General features: G+C 50.0%; 1 protein-coding gene across 1 annotated transcript in view; it reads right to left on the bottom strand.

Moving 5' to 3' along the window:
- Positions 1-23923, bottom strand: part of LOC134958451 (ficolin-2-like) — a 61519-nt gene that overhangs the window by 8683 nt on the left and 28913 nt on the right. Inside the window, exons 4-5 of the mRNA XM_063941071.1 lie at positions 2022-2060; positions 1174-1301 (exon numbers count right to left, since the gene is read on the bottom strand). Coding sequence (XP_063797141.1) covers positions 1174-1301; positions 2022-2060 — 167 coding nt within the window. The remainder of the gene's footprint in view (positions 1-1173; positions 1302-2021; positions 2061-23923) is intronic.

The raw sequence follows: 23923 nt of genomic DNA, 5'->3' as shown, positions 1-23923 counted from the left end.
TATACTTTGGTTGAATTGCAGCATTTGTATCATTGCAAAAAAGTCGAATTTGTCAAAAGTCGAATTTCAAAAAGTCGAATTTTGAAAGTCCGTTTTTTTGACAGAAAGTACTGAATTGCATTGACAAATTTTTTTGGGGGCGAAAAAGTCCAGTTTTTCGCCAATTTCGGGAATTCGACCGCAATTGCATATACCCCTGTGTGGGTAACACACCACTAGTACCCCTAGGGGTGGGCCAGCAGCACGCACTATATCAGGACATGCATGATATGTCAGTGATGACAGGGCTGCATGTGACAGGGGCAGTGACATGATGTGAGGAGTGGAATGCAGGCAGCAGGAAGCTACAGACTGAGAGTTATATAGTGGGAGGAGCAGGGTCCCCAGCAGCACAGACTATATCAGGACATGCATGATATGTCAGTGATGACAGGGCTGCATGTGACAGGGGCAGTGACATGATGTGAGGAGGGGAATGGAGGCAGCAGGAAGCCACAGACTGAGTGTTATATAGTGGGAGGAGCAGGGTCTCCAGCAGCACAGAGTATATCAGGAGATGAGTGATGTGTCAGTAAGGACAGGGTTGCATGTGACAGGAGCAGTGACATGATGTGAGGAGGGGAATGGAGGCAGCAGGAAGTCACACACTGAGAGTTATATAGTGGAAGTAGCAGGGTCCCCCAGCAGCACAGAGTATACCAGTAGATACATAATGTGCTCCGCTATATAAGAAACTGTAAAAAAATCAATAATTTCACAGGGCACGGACATGATGTGAGGAGGGTAATGGAGGCAGCAGGAAGCCACAGACTGAGAGTTGTATAGTGGGAAGAGCAGGGTCCCTTGGGGGACCAAAAAGGGGTGTGGTCACTACACAAAGTGCGTCAGGGAAGCAAGATATGCCTATATATTAGATCTCCAACCAACGTAAATTAGTGAACAACTATCATTCTAATTTACCATCCTCATCCCGTAACAAAGCACGGGTATTCAGCGATCTACAATGTCATTTATACTGTGAGTTTAATATTTACATTTCTTTTGTAAACAGACATTCTTAAAATCCCGGGCAACGCCGGGTACTCCATCTAGTACTGTATAGTAGAGGTATTGGAGAGGACTTGTGAATGTTTTCATTACACAGGGTTATACAGTAGGTCTGTTCTCACTTACAATCCATCCTCCACCATCTGTGTCCATGTCGCACAAGACTGTAAGAGGCTTTACACCATCCGGATATATTTTGTACCACCCGCTGAGGCCTGAGCCCAGGTTCCGCAGCTCCTTGCAGTTACGAGCAGCTGGAAGAGAGTACAGTAAGTGGCCAGCAGACATGGCTAATGCCGGATTTGGGGAAACCAGAAAGGGTGATCATACTAAAGGGGTGATTCTGAGTTGATCGCTCACTGACGATTTTCACAGCGCAGCGGTCAGGTAAAAAAAAAAACGGCAAAACTGCGCATGCGTATGCACCGCAATGCGCATGCGCATCGTTGCTGAGCGATGGATCTAGCGTTGAATCCATTCGCACACCCGATCGCAAGGTGATTGACAGGAAAAGGGCGTTTATGGGTGTCAACCGTTTTCTGGGAGTGTTTGGGAAAATGCAGGCGTGTCCTGGCGTTTGCAGGGCGGGTGTCTGACGTCAATTCCGGGACCTTTCGTCGCTGGATTCATCATACACAGGATAAGTAACTGCAGGGCTAGTCGTGTTTTGCACAAAATGTTTTTGCAGAGTTCGGCTGCACAGGCGTTCGCACACTTGCAAAGCGAAAATACACTCCCCCGTGGGCGGCGGCTATGTGGTTGTACGGCTGCTAAAAGTAACTAGCGAGCGATCAACTTGGAATGAGGGACAAAGTACAAGAGACAGAAAATGTTGACGGCAACAATCAAATTAGCCAATGCCTGATTTGCGCAGGATCACATGGTACGTTTGACTGCCCTGCATCACTTTTACCTTAGCCTTTGTACTTTGCTTATATAATAAAATGGTGTCCGAGTTTAAGACTTTCACTTACCATAAGTTGGGTCTGTGGAGCCTGCATCCCCCTTCTCTCCTAAAAGGGAAAGACAGTAATGAGTAGGGCATGTAGTGGAATGCTATGTATGAACTTTCTGACAATACACAAAATATAAGACACTACTCTGTGTGAAGTGACTTGTCAGCGACTTTGTACTTTTGGATACTGTTATTGAAATGAAGATTTACTGGCAAATAAGAGGCAGTAAGGGTAATTTCCAAATATGCACCACAAATGACATGCTCTATACTTGCGCACCTGCGCTCATTTGCACAATTATACCCCTTTCACACTGAACCCCCGGATCCGGCCTGTTTCCCATCTGGGATACTGAACATCGGTCTGAACCCGGACTTCAGCTATACTTAGTCCTTTAAATCTCACACGTCAGATGCATCCACGCGCCACTCACGCAACTTATCTTATAAAATAAAGACACAACAACTGTAATTGGCGTGAATGGGGTCAGCTTTTATTTTCTGACTGAGAGGGAGGCCTATTAAATGCTAACACTAAAATGCAGACTTCCCTCTCTAACTAAGGTGGCAGGGAGAAGAACGGTCAAACATAATAAACGTAACATTATAATACAGAAAAACAAACAATAAAAAACATATGTGTGAGGGAGCCTCCTGTCCCAGATGTTCCGGGATCGGCCTCCTGCCTCCATCCCAGACATCGAAAAATCAAAAATCCAAGGACAGGGGTCGACCTTCTGCCACTACCCTTGCCCACCAACAGTTGTAGGGACGGAGGTACGCTCCGCCCCTACGGGGTAAAAAATTGGGCCACCGGCCCCGCCATCCACATATGTTTATACCAATTATATGGACCCCACTTGGTAAAGTGATGCCGTAAACTAATTCAAACGACTATGAAATTTACCTAAAAGTACACCCAAACTTCTAACCTTGAACTCATAATTAAAAATTAAGTAACCGTTCAGAAACCGGCCACCAAAAGCCGACACAATGAACACAACTGCAGAACAAAACCAAGTCCCCAGGGCGGGAGGGCGGGTCACGAAAAGAGCTGGAAGAGAGGCAGGAAGTATCCGGTCAGCTGCCTATATGCATGACATGCCAGCCCCCTCTCCATGATCCAGCCAATTAGCCCCCGGCCCTCTCTCTACGTTCCTCCCACCACAAAACATTAACCCCCTCCAGGCCAAGGTGATGCATCGAGCGGCGCTGCGGAAGCCCAGATGGTGCGTTTATGCCGCTATGGTCACATTATGTTCCCTACGCGGTCTTAAACCTCACACGTCAGATGCATCCATGCGCCACTCACGCAGCTTATCTTATAAAACAAAGACACCACAACTGTAGTTGGCGTGAAAGGGGTCAGCTTTTATTTTCTGACTGAGAGGGAGGCCTATTAAATACTAAAACTAAAATGCAGACTTCCCTCTGTAACTAAGGTGGCGGGGGAAAGAACGGTTAAACATAATAAATGTAACATGGGTGAAAAAACATTATAATACAGAAAAAGCAAGCAATAAAAAACATATGTGTAAGGGAGCCTTCTGCCCCCGATGTTCCAGGATCGGCCTCCTGCCTCCATCCCGAACATTGAAAATCAAAAAATCCAAGGACAGGGGTCGACCTACTGCCACTACCCCTGCCCACCAACAGTTGTAGGGACGAAGGTACGCTCCGCCCCTACGGGGTAAAAAATTGGGCCACCGGCCCCGCCATCCACATATGTTTATACCAATTATATGGACCCCACTTGGTAAAGTGATGCCCGTAAACTAATTCAAACGACTATGAAATTTACCTAAAAGTACACCCAAACTTCTAACCTTGAACTCATAATTAAAAATTAAGTAACCGTTCAGAAACCGGCCAACTGCCAGGTTACCAACCTGCCACCGCCACCGAACTCCAAAACTAACTAAAGGGACCTAAAAGCAGACAAAACTAACTAAAGCAACCAGAAAGGTAGAAGACAAACTAACGCAATGAAAAAATCCAAAACGACTATCAAAAGAGAAAAACTACCTAAGAGGACCGAAGAAGATCACCATGCCAGCTGGCGACAAATGCACACCGTCAGACCGGTATAGAGTCGGATCCCGGAAAGAGATACCACCGTGCGGCACGACCAGGCCGCCATGCTGGAGGACAGCACGACCGACAACCGAATTGACCCGCCTCCGAACTAGGTCAAATGCCCCGGGGTTAAAGGCTCCACGCCAAGACCGCCGAGGGACGATGTCTGACCAGAAGATCAGGCAAAACGGACAATCAGCCATAAGTTCCAACAGTTGACGTCTGATCTCGAGGCGAATGTCAAGCCCCGTGCGGCGCACCAAATTATTGCCACCGAGAAACAAGACCAAAAACAGGCCACCCCAGCAGAGGCCTCTACGCCCCAACCAGCGCATGGCCCGCAGCTATGGAAACCAGGTCGTGTCGCGGGCCAGAGCCGACACGGACAGCCAATACACGTATGAATGACCGACAAACCATATAAAGTGTGGATCTAACCGCCGTCCTGCAAAAGAAGGGTGTGACGAAGGTTAATAAAATGAGGGAAAGATGGCATATGTAAATGGACAACCTGACTGCGGCCCTAACAGGGAGTGGAGGGGGGCGGGGAGGGGGGCACCCAATTTGACTTGAGGCAAAAACAAAACTTTGTTAGCCGGCAAAAGCCATGAGTAAAACCATCGATAAAACAAAAATTCCTCAAGGCCCCCGCAATCACAAAATGCAACTGCGACGAGCGGCTAGTCCTCAAATGGGCGCACTGGGAGGAAAAGGCCTGATATAGCGTCTGACTACACCAGACCTCCACCTACCCAGTGCCTGGACTTCGACTTCGGACCAACCCGCCGCAGGGGCTGCTGAAGCAGCGCCAATGCGGAAAGAGTGAGTCCCATAGTCGGCCGGAGAGAGACCTAGGTACAAAAGACAACGTCCCAAAACCGACCAGAATTGATATCTGGTCAACGGGGAACCGTCACAATGGACGAGCCACTCGGGGGGCGTTGAATGCCGAAGGAACGAATAAGCCTGGCCCGCGGCAACTGGACAAATGCCCCGCGCACGAGCCCGACCCATTCAAACCCACTACCCCCTGCCGACTACGTCAGTCTTGGAGCGCTGAATCCTGCACCACAAACCGTCGGGGCGTACGACGACGTGGGCTGCCAGCGTGGGCGAGGCAGAAGTCCGAGAGACGGCCACCAGCTCGCCCACCCTGAATGCACCGTGGAAGGCACAACGAAAAGGCGAACTTCGTATCCCGAAGAGCAAATACTCCGTAGGGATCCCAAAATCCGCCTCAGCAAAGCACCCGTGATCGGCAGGCGAGTATCCGGGAGGGGCGGGAACGCCCGAGCCCAACCTGTCAACACCCGCCGGAGGAAAAAGGACTTTGTAAAATCCGCTCCCCCCGCAGCTGCAGAAAGTATGATATACCCACCAGAATCCTGCTAACAGACGCCCGCAAAATCCCGTCGGAGTACAACATCCAGATATATTCTGAGAGTAAATCGTGAGAGGTCTTACCACGCTAGCCTCTCTCCAGGAGGAAGCGACTCCACCACTCCCAGGCGGCCCGATAGGCCGTAAAAGTAGCAGGAGCCAATGACCTGTGTGCTAACTCCTCCAATCCGGGTGGATGAGCTGCCACACATAAGCAGGACAGGATTCCCCATGGATTAGCGCTGCAGGAGCCAAGCGCCTAAACCGCTGCCAATCGCCCCGAGACAGTGCATCCGCAATTTCGTTACGCACGCCAGGGACATGTTTGGCTCGCAACATAATGTTGTTCACCAAACATAGCAAGACTATCTGCGCAAGGACCTGCAGGACCAGCAAGGACGTGGATTTTTAGCGGTTTATGGCAAAAACCATGCCCAAATTGTCGCACCAGAAGATAACCTGTTTGTTACGCAGGGCATCGCACCACAATTCCAGAGCGACCAGAATGGGAAATATTTCCAGCAACAGCATGTTCGTCGTGAGGCCCTTGCTAAGCCAGGCACGAGGCCAGGGACACGCGCACCAACGGCCTGTGAAATAAGCTCCGAACCCGTAAGCGCCAAAGGCGTCCGTGAAAAGCTCTAGGGATGGGCTAGACACGGCCGCCTCCTGCCAAATACAGATGCCGTTGAAACTAACAAGAAATTCGTCCCAAATCCGCAAATCCCTACGGATTTCGAGAGACAACCTAAGAAAATGATGCGGGCGTCTAACCCCCACGGTAGCCCGTTCCAATTTTCTACAGAAAACCCTGCCCATGGGGATCACCTTCCAAGCAAAATTAAACAGGCCCAACAAGGATTGAGCCTGTTTGAGAGTGAGCTTGCCCGCAGCCAGCGCATATAGGATACCGTCGTGTAAACGCAACACCTTGTCTGCAGGGAGCCAACACAGACCACCGACCGTATCAATCTGAATTCCGAGGTAAACCAAGGAGGCGGAGGGACCCTCCATCTTCTCAGGTGCCACTGGAACCCCGAAGTGTGCGAAGAGGGCAAGAGCCCCCTGCAGCAAGCGGACGCAGTGATCCGAGTCTGATGGGCCGATAAAAAGAAAATCGTCCAGGTAGTCCGAAATCCCCATTCGCCCGTCGCCTGCTCGAGACACCAGTGGAGAAAAGAACTAAACCTCTCGATGTAGGCGCAAGAGATAGAACAGCCCATAGGGAGGCACCGATCGATGTAATAGCCATCATCTAGCTTAAAACCCATAAACCGAAAGGCGGACGGGTGCAGCAGCAGTAAGCGGAACGATGACTGGATGTCCAGTTTACACATAACAGCCCCAGGGCCGAAAGCCCGGATGGCATCTATAGCTGAATCAAAGGACAGGTAAACAACACTACACTGATCATAAGGTATAGCATCATTAACCGATGACCCCAGAGGACAGGAAAGATGTTGGATAAGCCGAAATTTTCCCACGGTCTTTTTGGGAACAATGCCTACGGGGGACAGGACCAAATCGGGCAAGGGGGGTTCCCGGAAAGGGCCTATCATTCTCCCTAACGCCACCTCTGCCTCCACCTTCTGCCGGAGCACGTCCGGAAACTCCCGGGCCGAACGCAGGTTCGAACCCGCCCCGGGACCAACACGGCCATGTATCGGCAAAGGGAAGCCCGACGCGAAACCCGAGGGTAAGAATTGGGCGTCCGCCGGCCGCGGGTTCCGTCGCAGCCAGGGAATGAGCGCCCAGAGTCTAATTGGGGTGGGGGATGAGGACAATGCCAGGGGCCGAGGGCGTGCGACTCTGCCGGGCCTGTGGGCCGGAACCCCCTCCGGTCGCAGGACTTGGACAGTCCTTAATCTCGTGGCCCCCGCCACATCGGATACAGGAGTGACGAAAACGACAGCGGCCGCCCAAGTCACATTGGGCATTATTAACAGCAAAGCATTTGCCATGCTCCGCGCGGCCCGAACCGCCGCGAAAGCCAGCAGAACGAGAGGCAGGACATTTTGCCCAATGCCTCGCAGTGCCGCCCTCCTCAGCGCCGGCAGAACCCTGGGTCAGTTCCGAGCACAATTCCACATCTTTCTTACCGAAGTTATAGATCTGCCGCCCATGTTGTTTCCGCCGAAAATCCTCATCATAACGTCGCCAAGCCGACCCTTTGTACTTATGGTACAGAACATGTATGAGGAATTGATATCACACTATGTTCATGTGCTCGTCTGGGCGGGTCTCTAGGTAACATGCAGCAAAGATCAGCATACATCGCACCCAATTCGTGTTGGAGCGCAAAGCGTCCTCGCTGCCCTGCCCCTTTTTCTTAGCTGAAAGTAAGGCTTTCCGATCGTCACTAGTAAGAGCGAAAATATTTACATATTGGCCCTTACGGATACGGTCCCGGTTCGGGGCCTGAGCCCGCGTTGCACGGCCGTATTAGCGCAGTGCACGGTGTCCGATTCCACCGAGACCTGGGAGGCGGACGAGGTTGAATACCGACATTCGCGCTGTCTGCGACGCTTAACCCTGTGCAAGCCGCCGTCAGAGGAGGACAGCCCCTACGAGGATGTGGAGGCAAGGGAAGAGTCCGTGCCCCGACGCCTGCGTCTGCGCTTGCTGCGCGTGCTGGAAAACCTACACGCACTGCTGCCTGCGCTAGAGGAGCCAGATTGAGTACCCGATCCCAAGCCACTATGGGGTGTAACCGTGCTCCCCCAAGACCAGTCGGGGTCCGATGAAGACTCACCAGCACGCGACACCGTCCGTCCCAACGGCCACTGGACGACTCGAGGAAGCACCGACAGACTCCATTCCTGGCCCGACGTCCGCTGCTGGGGAAAGAAAAGAGACATGGTTCCCCTGCTCCCCCATCGGACCAACAGCCGCCAGGAGCGGGGCAGGCGTGGGTACCGTCGCGCCAGAGGACAGAAGCGGGGTAAGAGATCGCGCAATGCTATCCGCCAAAGAAGCAGTGGGCCGCCCCAGTCCCCCAGGTATGGAGGATAACAAGGGTGCCACTGCCGACACCACAGCTGCACAAATGGCGGACAGAACAGTGGCGTCCACCAAGGGTGCTGCCGCAGGGGCAGGCGTTGGGAGATCAGAGCCGCCAAGCGAGTCGTGCGCCCCACGGGAGGTTCGTAAACCTCCCGTCGGGAGCAAGGACCCGGATGATCCCTCACTGTCGGGCATAACGGTACCGCTGACCCACTGCGCTGAATCCCGCGCAAACCGCCAGCGCCGCAACCTCCTCCGATCCCGAGCATTGGCCTCAGGATTCGAAACCGGAGAGTCGTCACTGCTGGACGGAGGCAGCCCGACGTCGGAATGAGAGCCGGAGGGCAGGAGACGAGTGGACACAGGGAGGGGCAGAACGGTCGCTCACCGACGGGGTACGCCGCCCCCCGTTGGGGTGAGTGACCCTGGGAGGAGCCGCACGGCCACGGGCGGCGGCCGCAGCGCCACCCGCCATGCGAGGCAACCGGGAAGGGGCCGCCCCGCCGCGGACGGATGCAGAACGCCCTCGCCTGACGGGCCCTGCCCTTTCCGCAAACGGCAGAGGGGGTAGTGGAGCAGGGGAGGCGTCGCCCCACCCTGTCGGGGGAGGGCGCAGGCCGGACCTGACTGGGTGAAGGGGAGGGCAGTGCAGAGGGGTCTGGCCTCATCTGGGCCCCCCAGCTGGCAGGGAGAACCGCGGCACGCACGCGCTGCCGAGACTGAACGGGTCTGGCAGCCGTGCGACCCCCCACCCGCCCATCAACCCCAGGGACTCTATGGGGTAAATTTACTAAGGTGGGAGATTTTTAGAACTGGTGATGTTGCCCATAGCAACCAATCAGATTATATCTATTGTCTGCTAGAAGCAGCTAGATAAATGGTAAGTAGAATCTGATTGGTTGCCATGGGCAACATCACCAGTTCTAAAAATTTCCCACCTTAGTAAATTTACCCCTATGAGTGGATGCGGCGAACCGCTGGTCAGCGGGGCGGGAGCTCCGTCCCGACCCCACGTGATCGGAGCGGCCTCGGTTAGCATCAAGCGGCGGGCTCAGGGACGGCAGGACACCGTCCCCGGCAAGCCGCCGCGTGCGCCCGCCATCCCCCTGCACTCCGTCTCCCGCCGCGGCTAGCAGCGGGGACGGAGAGCGCAAGTGCGGGGGAGCACAGGCGGGCGGCCGAGCCCGGCCGCGCACGCCTCGAGTCTCCCGCGCGGCAACCGCAGCAGGCCTTCCCCGTGCCGGCTGGACTTCAGAGGCGTCCAGGAGCCGGGCGGGGAGGCCAGCGGCGCGGCTTCTGACATCCATAGAGAGGGTAGGCTGGGGAAAGAACAAAGGATAGGAAGAGGAAAATAGATTACAAGAGTAGAGGTGATAGAGAAGGGCAAGGGATAGAGGAGGAGAGTGGAAGAAGTAAAAAGGGGTGAATGAGAAATATGAGGGAGAATAAGGATTTAGAAATATAATAAATGAGCAGAACTTGCAGGTCTCACGAAAAGAGCTGGAAGAGAGGCGGGAAGTATCCGGTCAGCTGCCTATATGCATGACAGGCCAGCCCCCTCTCCATGATCCAGCCAATTAGCCCCCGGTCCTCTCTCTACGTTTCTCCCACCACAAAACATTAACCCCCTTCAGGCCAAGGTGATGCATCGAGTGGCGCTGCGGAAGCCCAGACGGTGCGTTTATGCCGCTATGGTCACATTATGTTCCCTACGCGGTCTTTCACATCGCTACCAGGATCCGGGTTGTCATCACTCACACAGGGCACTGGGAGATGATGTAATCTCTAAGCGCTACTAAACCAACCAATCTGCAGCCTTTTAGGCATGACATGGTACATCAGTGACCCGGGTCTGCCTTTCACACTGCAGCCGACCCAGGTAGGACCCAGAGAATAACCCTGGTCGTGACCTTGGTTGGATCAGGGATTCACACAGAGCCTGGGCCCGAGTAGTGCTGGCCTACCATGGAAATAACTCGGCTCTTTGTGAAAGGGGCATAAAACACATAATGGGGGCATTCATCAAAATATGGAGAGTGATAAAGTGGAGAGAGATAAAGCACTTATCAATCAGCTCCCGTCATTAATTTTTCAGACACAGGGGTAAATTTACTAAGATAGGAGTTCTATTTAAGATGGGATGTTGCCCATGGCAATCTGTCAGGAATCAACTTACCACAGCTGCATCTGTCCGTCGGTGCGGTCTCCGTCCGGGGTCCCTACGTTTTGCTGTTGCTGTTGCTGGATGTTATCCTGGGCCTGGGAACGCTCCTGTTGTCAGCGGGCGTGCATGCACGCCGCGTTTCCGTCGGGCCGCGGCATGGGCGCCGCCATGACAGTTTTTCTCGGACTGCTGCGTCGGCCAATCCGGAGCTTGGCCGCACCTCCTCGTTTCCATTCCAGCCAATGCCTGCAGACCGGGGGGTATATCAGGGACAGCAGGGTGAGTCAGTCCTTGTCCTGGACTTCGTGTCACTCCTGCGACCCGTGTGTCTGGCTCCGCTCTCCAGTTCTCCTGTGTTCCAGTCTACCTTCCAGCGTTGTTCCGATACCACTGTGGAACCACAAGTACCAGCAATCCCTTCATCTGTTACCAAGCTCCACACCTTTAACAGCTACAGTGTGCTCCAGCTCTCTGCAGTAGAGACTCTTCTCCAGGTGCATCTCATCATCTACACCTGTTCATCAGCCTGCAAGCTGCCAGTGTTATGCCCAACTGCACTGTGAACTTTTCACTTGTCTCCTGCATCTGCTACCAGGCTTGCTACTTCCAATACCATCTCTGTTGGCTCCACGGTCAAACTATCTTCGGTTCCCATACCGACATATCGATTCCTTGATCGATTATACAACTATACAGTCATTGCCATAGACTCTCAGCTTCTACGCTGCACAACTACCACTGCATTTATTTTCTGTTACTGCCAAGTATTCCTGCTGCCTTATTGTTTTACGTATTGTTTAATAAAACCATACTGCGCACATGCGCAGGAATCTAATCCGGCCTCCTCACTTCTTCCATCCTACCTCCACTGACCCACTAGCGCCCCCTCCGGGGACACAAACCAAACAGAACCTGACGGGATGGACCTGCATACAAGGTGCCCTCAGTAATGCATTTCATGCTGCTCATAAATATACACAAACATAAGCTTAGAAGGGTTTAGACGGCTCATTTAGGGGTATTTATGATAGGTTGCTAAAAAACATTTTTATCCCTGCAAACGTCATCATCAGTGTCGCCGAGAGGGGTGGGGGAATGGGCGCTGTTTACCCAAGCCTGGACTTGTAGGCCTGGTGGAAGCTTGGGTCAGTTGATGAGAAGAACATTGTTCCCTTATGCAGCTCGCAGTGCCGCGGACCTGTGTCAGTTGTTGAGCTGCGCTGCTGAGTAGGACAAATGTCCCCCCTTTGTAGAGGATAGAACTCCCCCATAGCAGCGCGCTTTATTTACTGTTATTAGGAGTAGGAGGAGAGGGGTGTGCAAGACAGGAGAGAGGAGAGGGAGTAGGAGGAAGGGGTGGGGCGGAGGGAGAGAGGAGTAGGAGGAGGGGGGTGTAGAGGATAGGAGAGAGAGTAGTAGTAGAGGGGTGTGGAGGGCAAGAGAGAAAAGGGGGAGTAGGAGGAGAGGGGAGACAGGAGAGAGGAGAGGAGGACAAGAAAGAGGAGGCGTAAAAGGAGAGGGGTGGAGAGGACAGGAGAGAGGAGGAGGAGGAGGAGAGAGGTGAAAAGGAAAGGAGAAAGAAGATGGAGTAGGAGGAGAGTGTTAGACAGGAGAGAATGGACAAAAAAAGATGAATTAATCTTGGTATATAAATATATATTTTGTATCATTTAGAGACTGTTATGCACACCAGTGCCTGCAGGAAAGTACTGGTGTCAGAACTGTTATGCACTCCAGTGCCTGCAGGAATGTACTGGTGTTTGAACTGTTATGCAAAACAAATGGACTCACAGACAGACTGGGGAATATGACATAACGTACACAGAAGGTGATAGGGTAACAAAATACACACAAAGTGAACAGAGAAGCCCAGAGGCTAAGGAACTGGGTATCTCCCTTGTATTAGAAATGCTCAGATGGGAAAAGCAAGATGTTGTGTTTTAATACGTAGAGAACCCGAAATGCTGTTGCTAAGGGCAACAGCAAAACCCTAAAGGGTTACCAACGGGTGTGGCAGTAAACTCCTTGGTCAGAGATGGAATGATAGACACAAGGAGAGTCTCCACAATCCTAATTCTCACTTGCAGTGCACAGGTTCAGCTTACTGCCACTAAACTGACCCCTGACACCTAGCACAGTGAGACAGGATTAGACAGGCAAGTCTTAGAATACAGCCGCAAACTTGCTAAGTTCACAGAGTAGTAACAGAACCCCAGCAAGCTAAACGACTGACTCCAGTCTTACTGCTAGGTCTGGATTGGCAGAGTGTAATACCAAATCCCCAGGCCTATTTGCAGTAAGCAACAAACAAATACAAAGCTACACAGTACTGGTTAACTTTCAGGAACTGACTAAGCAACAAAGATTCAGCAGCATCTGCTTACCCTGAGAAGAGGCCTTATAAAGCAGGTGCTGTCCACGCCCCACTCAGACCTCACAGACTGTGAGCACAAAAACCAGCACCGGATCCCCTGCCGTGCACAGAGCCTGTAACCACTGCACAGCAAAAGACCCGAACCGGAGTATCAGCTGCGCTCAGGTTACTCCGCTAGCACTTGTCTCCCGGTTGACATGACGACGTGGCAGCACAGGGCAGGAGACCCTAACAGTACCCCCCCTCTGACGAGGGGTCAAAGAACCCCTACCACCGGGTTTATCAGTTTTAACTGCGAGAAGAAAGAGCGTATCAGTCTGGGGGCATGAAGATCACAACTGCGCACCCACGACCGCTCCTCCGGGCCATACCCCTTCCAGTGCACCAAAAATGACAGCCGACCCCGAACCACCTTGGAGTCAAGAATCCTTTCAACAACAAACTCCCTCTGGCCACGTATCAGAATAGGGGAAGGTCTTCCACTGGAAGAAGGATTACTAATCGCCCGTTTTAAAAGGGAACAATGAAATGTTTTATTGATACCCAAAGAACGGGGCAGATCTAACTGAAATGCCACTGGATTGATAACCCTGGTGATCTTATAAGGGCCGATGAACCGGGGGCCTAACTTATGAGATGGCTGTCTCAACTTCAAATTCTTGGTAGACAACCAGACGAAGTCTCCTAATTTGAAGCTGCAGGGTCTTTTCCGCTTATCAAAAACCCTTTTGGTCACTAATGACACAGACACAAGGGCTTTCTTCACTTTCCGCCAAATACCTCTAAGGACCGAAACCACAGAGGAACCACCAGGCGTGGAGTCCAGGGGGTCAAAAGAATTGGCCTTAGGATGATGTCCATACACACAAAGGAAGGGAGAGATCCCTGTAGCAGAGTGAGCCGTGTTGTTATAGGCAAACTCCGCCATGGACAGATGAGCAACCCAGTCAGTCTGACACTTGGAGACATAACACCTGAGGAACTGCTCCAAGGACTGGTTCACCCTTTCAGTCTGCCCATTAGACTGCGGATGGTAGCCTGACGACAAGCTGACAGAAATCTGGAGATCGGAACAAAATGCCCTCCAGAATTTGGCCACAAACTGGGATCCGCGGTCAGAGACCACATCAAGTGGCAACCCGTGGAGACGCACAACATGCAGCATAAATAATTCAGACAGGCGTCTGGCCGATGGCAGCCCAACCAGTGGAACGAAGTGCGCCATCTTCGAAAACCTGTCAACGACAACCCAGATGGCTGTCATCCCCGAGGATTTGGGCAAGTCCACCACAAAATCCATTGAAATGTGGGTCCATGGCTTAGATGGGATAGAGAGTGGATGTAATGGGCCAACAGGAACCCCTCTAGGAGTCTTATTTCGGGCACAGATGTCACATGCCCGAACACACTGATCCACATCCTTAGCCACCGAGGGCCACCACACCGCCCTAGATAGCAACTCCCGAGTTCTGGCAATACCCGGGTGACCTGCCGACTTCTTGGCATGGAATTCCAGGAACACTCGCTGTCTTAACCTAGGAGGCACAAACAAAAGACCTACCGGAAGGTCTGGAGGAGCCTGCTCCTGTGCTCTAAGGACTAATGATAAGAGGTCCTAGGTAATGCCCACTTTAATACATGATGGGGAAACAATGGGCAACGGCTCCTCGGTGGTCTCCTGGATTGGAGCAAAACTCTGCGAGAGTGCATCAGCCTTGATGTTTTTTGACCCAGGGCGATATGTTATCAAAAAATTAAAGCGAGCAAAAAACAAAGCCCATCGTGCCTGCCTGGCATTGAGACGCTTCGCTGACTCTAAATATGCCAGATTCTTATGGTCAGTGAGAATTGAGACCACAAACTTAGCCCCCTCAAGCCAGTGTCTCCACTCCTCGAGTGCATCCTTAATAGCCAACAATTCCCGGTTACCCACGTCATAATTCATCTCGGCAGGCGAAAATTTACGGGAAAAGTAAGCACAGGGATGAAGGCGATTATCAGACACTCCCATCTGAGAAAGCACTGCCCCAATACCCATCTCAGAGGCATCCACCTCCACCACAAAAGGACGCTCTGGATCTGGGTGTCGCAGCACCTTGGCCGAAACAAATGCCCTTTTGAGACGGGCAAAAGCCGCTTTAGCCTCACAAGACCAGTGAGCAACATCCGCCCCTTTCTTAGTGAGTGCCACCAAGGGCGCCACTATAGACGAAAATCCAGCGATAAATCGTCTATAAAAATTCGCAAAGCCCAGGAAATGCTGAAGCGCCTTCAAACTAGTGGGCTGCACCCAATCCAGGACTGCCTGTACCTTGGAACCCTCCATTTGGAAACCTTCTGGGGAGATAATATATCCTAGAAATGCGATTTGCTGAACTTCAAATTCGCACTTCTCCAGCTTCGCCCCAAGCCGGTGGTCTCTGAGTTTCTGGAGGACTAAGCGTACATGCTTCCGATGTTCCTCCAGGGAATGGGAGAAGATTAGGATGTCATCTAAGTACACAACTAAGAATCTATCCAAATATTCCCTGAGCACATCATTCATGAAATCCTGGAAGACTGCCGGGGCATTACAGAGCCCAAAAGGCATCACCAAATATTCATAACGCCCTGAGTGGGTATTAAAGGCAGTCTTCCATTCATCCCCCTCTCTTATTCGGATTAGATTGTATGCACCGCGTAGGTCAATCTTAGAAAAAATGGTGGCAGTACGAAGCTGGTCAAACAAGACCGAAATGAGAGGCAGTGGGTATGAGTTTTTAATCGTGATACGGTTCAATTCCCTGAAGTCGATGCAGGGTCGCAACGAACCGTCCTTTTTACCCACGAAGAAGAACCCCGACCCAACTGGAGACTGTGAAGGTCTGATAAATCCCTTAGCCAAGTTCTCCTGAATGTACTCTGCCATAGCCTGAGTCTCAGGACGTGACAGGGAGTACAACCTGCTCTTGGGAAGCTTAGCATTTGGCAACAAATCAATGGCACAGTCATAGGGGCGATGGGGAGGTAGTACCTCTGCAATTTTTTTGGAGAACACGTCCGCAAAATCTGCATAACACCCTGGCAATCCTGGCAAACTTAGCTGCGAGAGCCTGACTGGAAGGCTCAAGCAACTCCTGAAACAATCAGTACCCCAACTAAGAATCTCCCCAGAGACCCAGTCAAATTGAGGATTGTGGGCCCTTAACCAGGGTAACCCCAACACCAATGGGGCAAAAGTACAGACAGTCACATAAAAGGACAATTTTTCAGAGTGTGTGGCTCCAATAAACAAAGAAATCTGGCTAGTGCAAGAGGTAATTTTACCTTGGGATAATGGTTCCCCGTTTAACCCACAAATCTCAATTTCCGATGCCAAGGGTACTAAGGGAACAGAGTGTTTCAGGGCGAATTGGCGGTCCATAAAAACCCCGTCGGCCCCACTGTCCACAAAGGCCTCAGTCTTGACAGTTTGACCGAGGATCTTCAAGGTCACCGGAATGATAAAAGTCTTCTTGGGAAATTCTGACTTCTGGCCTGACAGGATATTTCCCATCACCCTCAGGCCCTGAAGTTTTCCGGCTTTTCTGGGCATGATACTACCACATGACCTTTATTCCCACAGTACAAACACAACCCCTGTGTCACGAACCGGTCTCTCACCTTTGCGGGTTCTGGGGTTCATCCGTTGCCAGTGCGGTTGCTCGCGGTGCTGTGCGCCCGTGTGGGGACACGGCGTGATCAATGGCACAGGTAATGCAGAGTCTGGGAACTGTGAGTGCGGGGACTAAATGGCCTAAGGCACTGCGGTGTGTCTGCTGTATAGGAGGTGGCCATGTTGGAGACCAAATAGCTAATACTGAGCACTTGTGAAAACACCTGTGAGCAGGTGGGTTCCGGTATGAATGGTCGACCATGTTATGGTCGACAGTCATTAGGTCGACCACTATTGGTCGACATTGACATGGTCGACGTGGACACATGGTCGACACATGAAAGGTCGACATTGACATGGTCGACGTGGACACATGGTCGACGCATGAAAATGGTCGACACATGAAAGGTCGACATATGAAAAGGTCGACATGGGTTTTTTAACTTTTTTTGGTGTCGTTTTTTGCGTAAAGTGACAGGGAACCCCAATTAGTGCATCGCGTCCCCTCGCATGGCTCGCTTCGCTCGCCATGCTTCGGGCATGGTGCCTTCGCTCCGCTACCGCTTCGCTCGGCACACTTTACCGTTCCAATCGTAGTCCATGTGGATCGTAAAGTATGGAAAAGTTCCCCAAAAGAAAAAAAAGTTAAAAAACTCATGTCGACCTTTTCATGTGTCGACCTTTCATGTGTCGACCATTTTCATGTGTCGACCATGTGCCCACGTCGACCATGTCAATGTCGACCTTTCATGTGTCGACCATTTTCATGTGTCGACCATGTGTCCACGTCGACCATGTCAATGTCGACCAATAGTGGTCGACCTAATGACTGTCGACCATAACATGGTCGACCATGTGAACGGATACGGAGCAGGTGTAAGCCAATCCCGTGCTTGTGCTGCCTTTAAGTAGGCTGGGATTATGTCACTCTGGGCCAGTGCTTTGTTGTATCAAAGCTGTGCTCTAGCTCTGAACTCTCTCCGTGCATTCCTGTGTGATTCCCGTGGTCCAGATATCGCCTCCGTTCCCAGAGGTCCGTTTGCAGCCTTTGACAATGCTAAATTCCTTTGTCGTATAAACAACCCTTTATGAAGTCTAAGAACACTGTACGCTGTTTACTTAAGAAGTACCGTACGGGTACGCTGGTTGTGTAACGATCGCTCAGCCGTAGGCGAGACGCTCAAGCGTCACGTTCGCTCACGGCCCAGCGATCACAGGACAGCACGTTAATGGCTATGACTAGAGTAATGATTCGCTATGGCGTAGCGGACGCTCGAGACCACGAGGAGATCACCAGCGGCGCAGACGCTCACAGCGCTATACCTTTATGTCTAAACCTTATACCAATGAAATACACAGAATACCTTAATGTGAATACAGGGTGTAAGTGCAACCTTGTGTAACCTGACTAGCTACAAAGCTGCTTGAGCGTCACCGACGCTCAAGTGAACACTTAACACTATAGGAAATACACAGATACTGGTTTAGGGTCCAAAGCCTATTAACTGTATTATATCTAATATACTTGTAAAAGGGGATAACAGTACAAATGATACACTACAATATAACAGAGACTTCCTAACCAAAATACAATACTATCTAATACAATACAATACTAGTCTAGGGGAGATGTGAGAGAAAAGAGAAAGGAGAGAGAGAGAGAAATGGAGAGAGATGAGAGAAATTGGCTCACAGTAAGACAATGATTACGGAGAGAAAACTTACGCACAAAGGGTAACGATCGCATGCGCCTCGATATCCAGCTCCCGGTTATCAGCAGAAAACCGTTGATGAGAGAGTGAAGTTGGATATGGTCGGCCTGCCTATTTATGCCCCACACACAATGCAATCTCATAGTCCCTACAATCCCATTGTCCATTGGACGTCGGAATTCGGCCCTGTATCATAACAAAAGGTCATAGGTTGATTCATACAGGTGGGCTGTGACGATTTCAAACAGCTCAGGTGGGTGGGAAACTAGGTTTCCCGCCGCATACCTGAGTATGAGTAAATAATAGAAATGGACATAAACTTCTTATGTCCATAACTATTCGCACGAGCGATTAATACGCTCCAAACCAACACCGGAATATTGCTAATTAAATACTCTTCCGATGGGTACCAAACACTGCTGTATGACTCCTGTTAGACCCTTCCTACAATACAAAGAGGGATTCCTCAGCTCAGGGACATTCTATATTAACCAAACTTTCAGAAACTATCAAAGGGACCATGATCTACAAACTACATTAATTATGAAAATATGTAACGAAGGAGTCGCACGCTACGACTACATAAACTCTACCGTAAATACGCATACAGTGCGCCCGCGGGTGCACGCTATTGCGGGTATGCGCCTTCACGGGAGAGCGTACGCATGCGCAGCGCGGACCAGTGTGCGGTGCAAATATGGCAACGTGCATAGAGACATTTTTCTGACTTTGACAGTCCACCCTTTGGCAGTCAATAATAACTGCCACCTTCTAAAACATTTCAAAAAGGAGAAAAATGTAAGTCAGGGGTTAATTGATTTCCATGGTGGGGAAAGGAAGAAGAGTGGAGTAGGTGTGAAGAGGGTATGACCTAGTGAGAAAGCAGAAGCATGTGTGTATGAGTCCATGTTTGGAGGGTCATGTATCATCGTGCCGTACGTGTGGTAAATCAAGCTTCGAGGTATTGCGAAGTATACATTTGAATTCCTTCTTATCCCGTACTAAGGGTCTGTGGATGGGCTGTCAAACTCTACCGAGCTCATTTCGGCTTTCAGTTGTAACAAAATGGGGATGCACATTTTAGTTGATGATACACGAATGGGGGAGGTATGTGGTTGCTGATATCTGTGCCTGTATTCCCTATCGTCTATGTGTGTCATTACCTGAGGGTTGTAGAGATGAAGATAAAGAACACTTATGGAAAATGCAATGATATTCTATGTCAGGGAAATGTACATCTGTTGTTGAAGTTGTGTTCGCTATCTGTTGAGAGTCGTCTTCTTTGCGCTGTATTGCTCCTTGGGCATGAGCAAATAGCTTTGTCAGTGCCATCAGCTTTACAAAAAATGTTGGGCTAGCGTGAGTTTAAAAATACTAGGGAAACTGGGGATCCATGGCAAAGTTCATCAAGTGTCCATATCATAGGTTGTCAAAACTTCATCTTTGGTGCTTGTCTGTTGTCTGTACAGCGTCTCGTCAACTTCCTCGTCCAAGGGGGTCTTTGTATCTTGGAGAAAAGCAGAAAAACAGGTGAAAGAAACGGACCGTATATTCGCATTTTCATCACATTCTGGTTTCTATCATTGGGTCATAAATCAAATCTAGGTTAATTACGGTTTCCTCACTCCTCAAGCTCATCACTTTTGTACTTTGTTTGCACCTCATTAAAGCCTGCCCGCATCTAAATATCAATCCAATCGATATAACGACACCCAAGATACATAGTAGAAACTTTCCAACATCCATTATGACTCCTTGAGCCCAGTCTCCTAAACCGGAGAACCAATTTCGCGGGTTCAACCATGACACCCAACCAGTCAGCTCATTACCTACAGCAGCAAGGGTGAGATTGTGTTTTCAACGAAATTCCCACTTCAATTGGAGAATATCGTCCATCTTTTGGTCTATGACCTCTACCGGATCCTCGGTGCTATTTGTGATATACGTGCAACACTTTATGCCGTACTGTGTTGCCAATGTAACACAATATCCGCCTGTTACTGCTGTAAGATAATTAAGAACCATCCTATGCTGAACTAGTTCTGTTTTGTAAGCTTGAAGTTCTCTTCCAGTGTATCTAAACGTGTCATCATACATTTCGGTGATATTATCTAACAAATTGGCGAGTGCGGAAATGTATCTATAATTCATCACTCCTCGAGCGGTGCGAGTGAAATCTAACGCTACCAATACCTGAATCCCGGTGGATTCATGGATAAGATCAGAGGCCGGATGCTCTAACCTTTCTGACAGTTGTCTTTTAACTCGGTGCTCGTAATGAGTGTGAGTATAAGGAGCTTGGGCACCACGGTGTATGTCCTTCATTTTGTCATGTGTAACAGTCATCACTTCAGGCAATACTTTTCCAATATAACACAATCCTTCAGAGTTTGGGGCAAGCCACTTGTACGCCTTTCTCCCGCATATGAAATATGCATCATCGGGGAGAACATAAGGGACGGAGAAGGACATGACCATGTTACAAACCTTCCAGGTGAAATCTCCTGACCCTAATTCTTCCATCTGCTTAATGCACGTATCAGTTTGTACGATATGTGCACAGTATCCTGGTGATACCTCTCCAACTCTAGTAATCCTATTTCCTAAGGTATATCGATACCGGAAAGATTTTCCTCTACTGGCTATGTGGCGTACCAGCTCTGTATCTGTAGGCATTCTATCTGCTCTGTGTGAAAAGGTCATGGTAAGGTTGCTCCATGACACTTCCCAATTTCCCGGCTTACGGGGATTGGAGATATTAAAACATAAGAGGGACCTATCCACATGGTATTGGTGGAGCTTCAAACTAGGAGGGCTGGAGATGTTAAACCTCCGGTCCACCGGTCTCCCACCACTTAGCTCAAGTACCTCCCCTAACGTTAAAGGAAATGGTACTAGCCCTGATTTGCTATGACCCTGAGGTACTTGAGAGCATACCCAACAATCTGTTTGGTTTAACACGTTACCCACTAAGGAGTGATAGTCACTCAATGGATGCCGGTCCATATGGATATTAAAACTGGATTGGCATTTCTTTATGCATCCATCTTCAACCAGATTATCACAGAGCCTACAGATACAGTTTTCTTCAGCTAACAATCCATCACAATTTCTTCTATCGGATCGTTTTCTGATACTCGCCTTTGCTTGTTGGTTTGGTTGATCTTGGAAAACTACGCCTCCATCATCATAATCGGAACCCATTCCAGAACCTCTCTCGACCTCTATGGTACTCTCGCCGGAACAGACTGCTCTGGTCAACATCATGGTTAACATCAAAATCCGGATCACAGTCTCTTGGGGCAAGTCCATCTTTGAGGAGGAAATAGAGAAGAATGAGAAGGGGGAAAAAGAAATTTCAAGGAAGAGGGGATGGGAAGTGGAGAAAAACAATAAAAGGGAGAAGGGAGTCGACAACTGCTTTCGGTCTTCAAGGCTCAGGTGCCGCCTCAGTCCTCCTGGAACAGACACTCCAGTGATACAACCTCTACCGTCTGTTCCTTATCACGGGACTTCTCTGGATCAGCAACCTTTTTGCAGTGGGATGAATGGACCCAAGTCTCTCTCTCAGCAACCTTCAATGCTGTGGTGCTAGTCAATAAGACCTGGTATGGTCCTTCCCATCTATCAATAAGACAACCTGAGCGTAGAAAATTTCGTATCATTACATAATCCCCAGGTTCAATGTCATGACAATTACTATCTGGTAAATCAGGAATCACTAACTTCAGATTATCATTTTGATTCCTCAACTGCTTACTCATGTTAATCAAGTACTTTACAGTTACTTCATTGTTACATTTCAAATCATCCTGAGGGTTAATCATGACATGCGGTTGTCGACCAAACAAGATTTCAAAAGGGGACAGATTAAGAGGGGACCTGGGAGTGGTTCTGATGCTATACAAAACAATGGGTAAAGCTTCTGGCCACGTCAATCCTGTCTCTGCCATTACTTTACTCAATTTATTTTTAATAGTGCTGTTCACTCTTTCGACCTTCGCACTCGCCTGTGGACGGTACGGAGTGTGCAGCTTGCTATCAATACCCATTAATTTACACATTCCTTGAAAGACATCACCTGTAAAATGGGTACCCCTATCACTTTCAATGATTCTAGGGATACCATATCTACATACAAATTCCTGCACAATTTTCTTAGCTGTAAACATAGCGGTATTTGTAGCTGCTGGAAAAGCTTCGACCCAATTCGAGAAAACATCTATACAGACAAGTACATATTTCAAATTTCGACATGGGGGTAATTGAATGAAGTCAATTTGTATTACCTGGAAAGGGCCGCCGGCAGGTGGGATATGGGATGGTTCTGTAGGTATTGCTTTTCCAATATTCTTTCTCAGACAGGTAAGGCATGACATTGCTCTTTTACTCGCATGAGAGGAGAATCCTGGGGCGCACCAGTATGCTCTTACCAATTTGCACATCCCCTCCCTGCCTAGATGAGTCAGCCCGTGAGCTGCTTCAGCCAGACATGGAAGGTATGCCCTGGGGGCCACTGGTTTACCATGTCCATCCGTCCAGAGCCCTGAGGACTCCTGGCCATATCCCTTTGCCTTCCAGACTGCTCTTTCCTGTGTGGAACACAAATTCTGCATCTCACACAACTTCTGTGTGTTGATGGTATTAAATACCATCAGTTGTGTGGTGTCTGTCTGTATGGGGATAGCAGCTGCAAGCTTTGCGGCTTCGTCTGCTCGGCTGTTACCAAGGGATACTGGGTCTTGACTATATGTATGTGCTTTACATTTGATAACAGCCACTCTGTCGGGTTCCTGTATCGCTGTTAGAAGCCTTTTTATATGAGCTGCATGCGCTATCGGTGTACCAGCCGCCGTCATGAAATTTCTGAGGCGCCATAGGGCTCCGAAATCATGTACTACCCCGAAGGCGTATCTAGAATCGGTGTAGATATTGGCTGACTTACCCTTAGCCAATTCACATGCTCTGGTTAGGGCGACCAGTTCAGCAACCTGGGCTGAGTGAGGTGGGCCTAACGGTTCCGCTTCTATGGTGTCTTGGTCATCTACGACTGCGTATCCAGTACACAAGTCTCCCGAGTCTGACTGTCTATGACAACTACCGTCAGTGTAGAACGTGAGTTCTGCATCTTCCAGTGGATTGTCACTGATGTCAGGCCTTGCGGTAAAATTTTGGGTCAAATATTCCATACAATCATGTGTATCTTCCTTTGCATTAAATCCTCCTTCCCCATCACTCTCACCTTCCACCCTTTGTGCCTGACCAGGCACACCTGGGAGATACGTTGCAGGATTTAATGCACTGCATCTCCTTATGGTGATGTTTACTGGGGCCATTAATGCCAATTCCCATCTTGTAAACCTTGCTGATGAGACGTGTCTGGTTTGGGCAGAATTCAATAAGGCAGATACCGCATGCGGTGTATGGATTGTGAGGTTGTGGCCTAGCACGACATCTTCGCTTTTTGTCACTAGCAATGCTATCGCCGCAACGCTACGCAAGCATGTGGGGAGGGATCGCGCTACCGTGTCTAGCTGGGCGCTGTAGTATGCGACTGGCCTGCTGGCGTCACCGTGTT

Source organism: Pseudophryne corroboree, chromosome 9 (genome assembly GCF_028390025.1).
Source record: "Pseudophryne corroboree isolate aPseCor3 chromosome 9, aPseCor3.hap2, whole genome shotgun sequence".
NCBI classification, from domain to species: Eukaryota; Metazoa; Chordata; class Amphibia; order Anura; family Myobatrachidae; genus Pseudophryne; species Pseudophryne corroboree.
The sequence above is the reverse complement of the archived record's forward strand: the minus strand, read 5'-3'. Positions and strand labels throughout refer to the sequence as shown.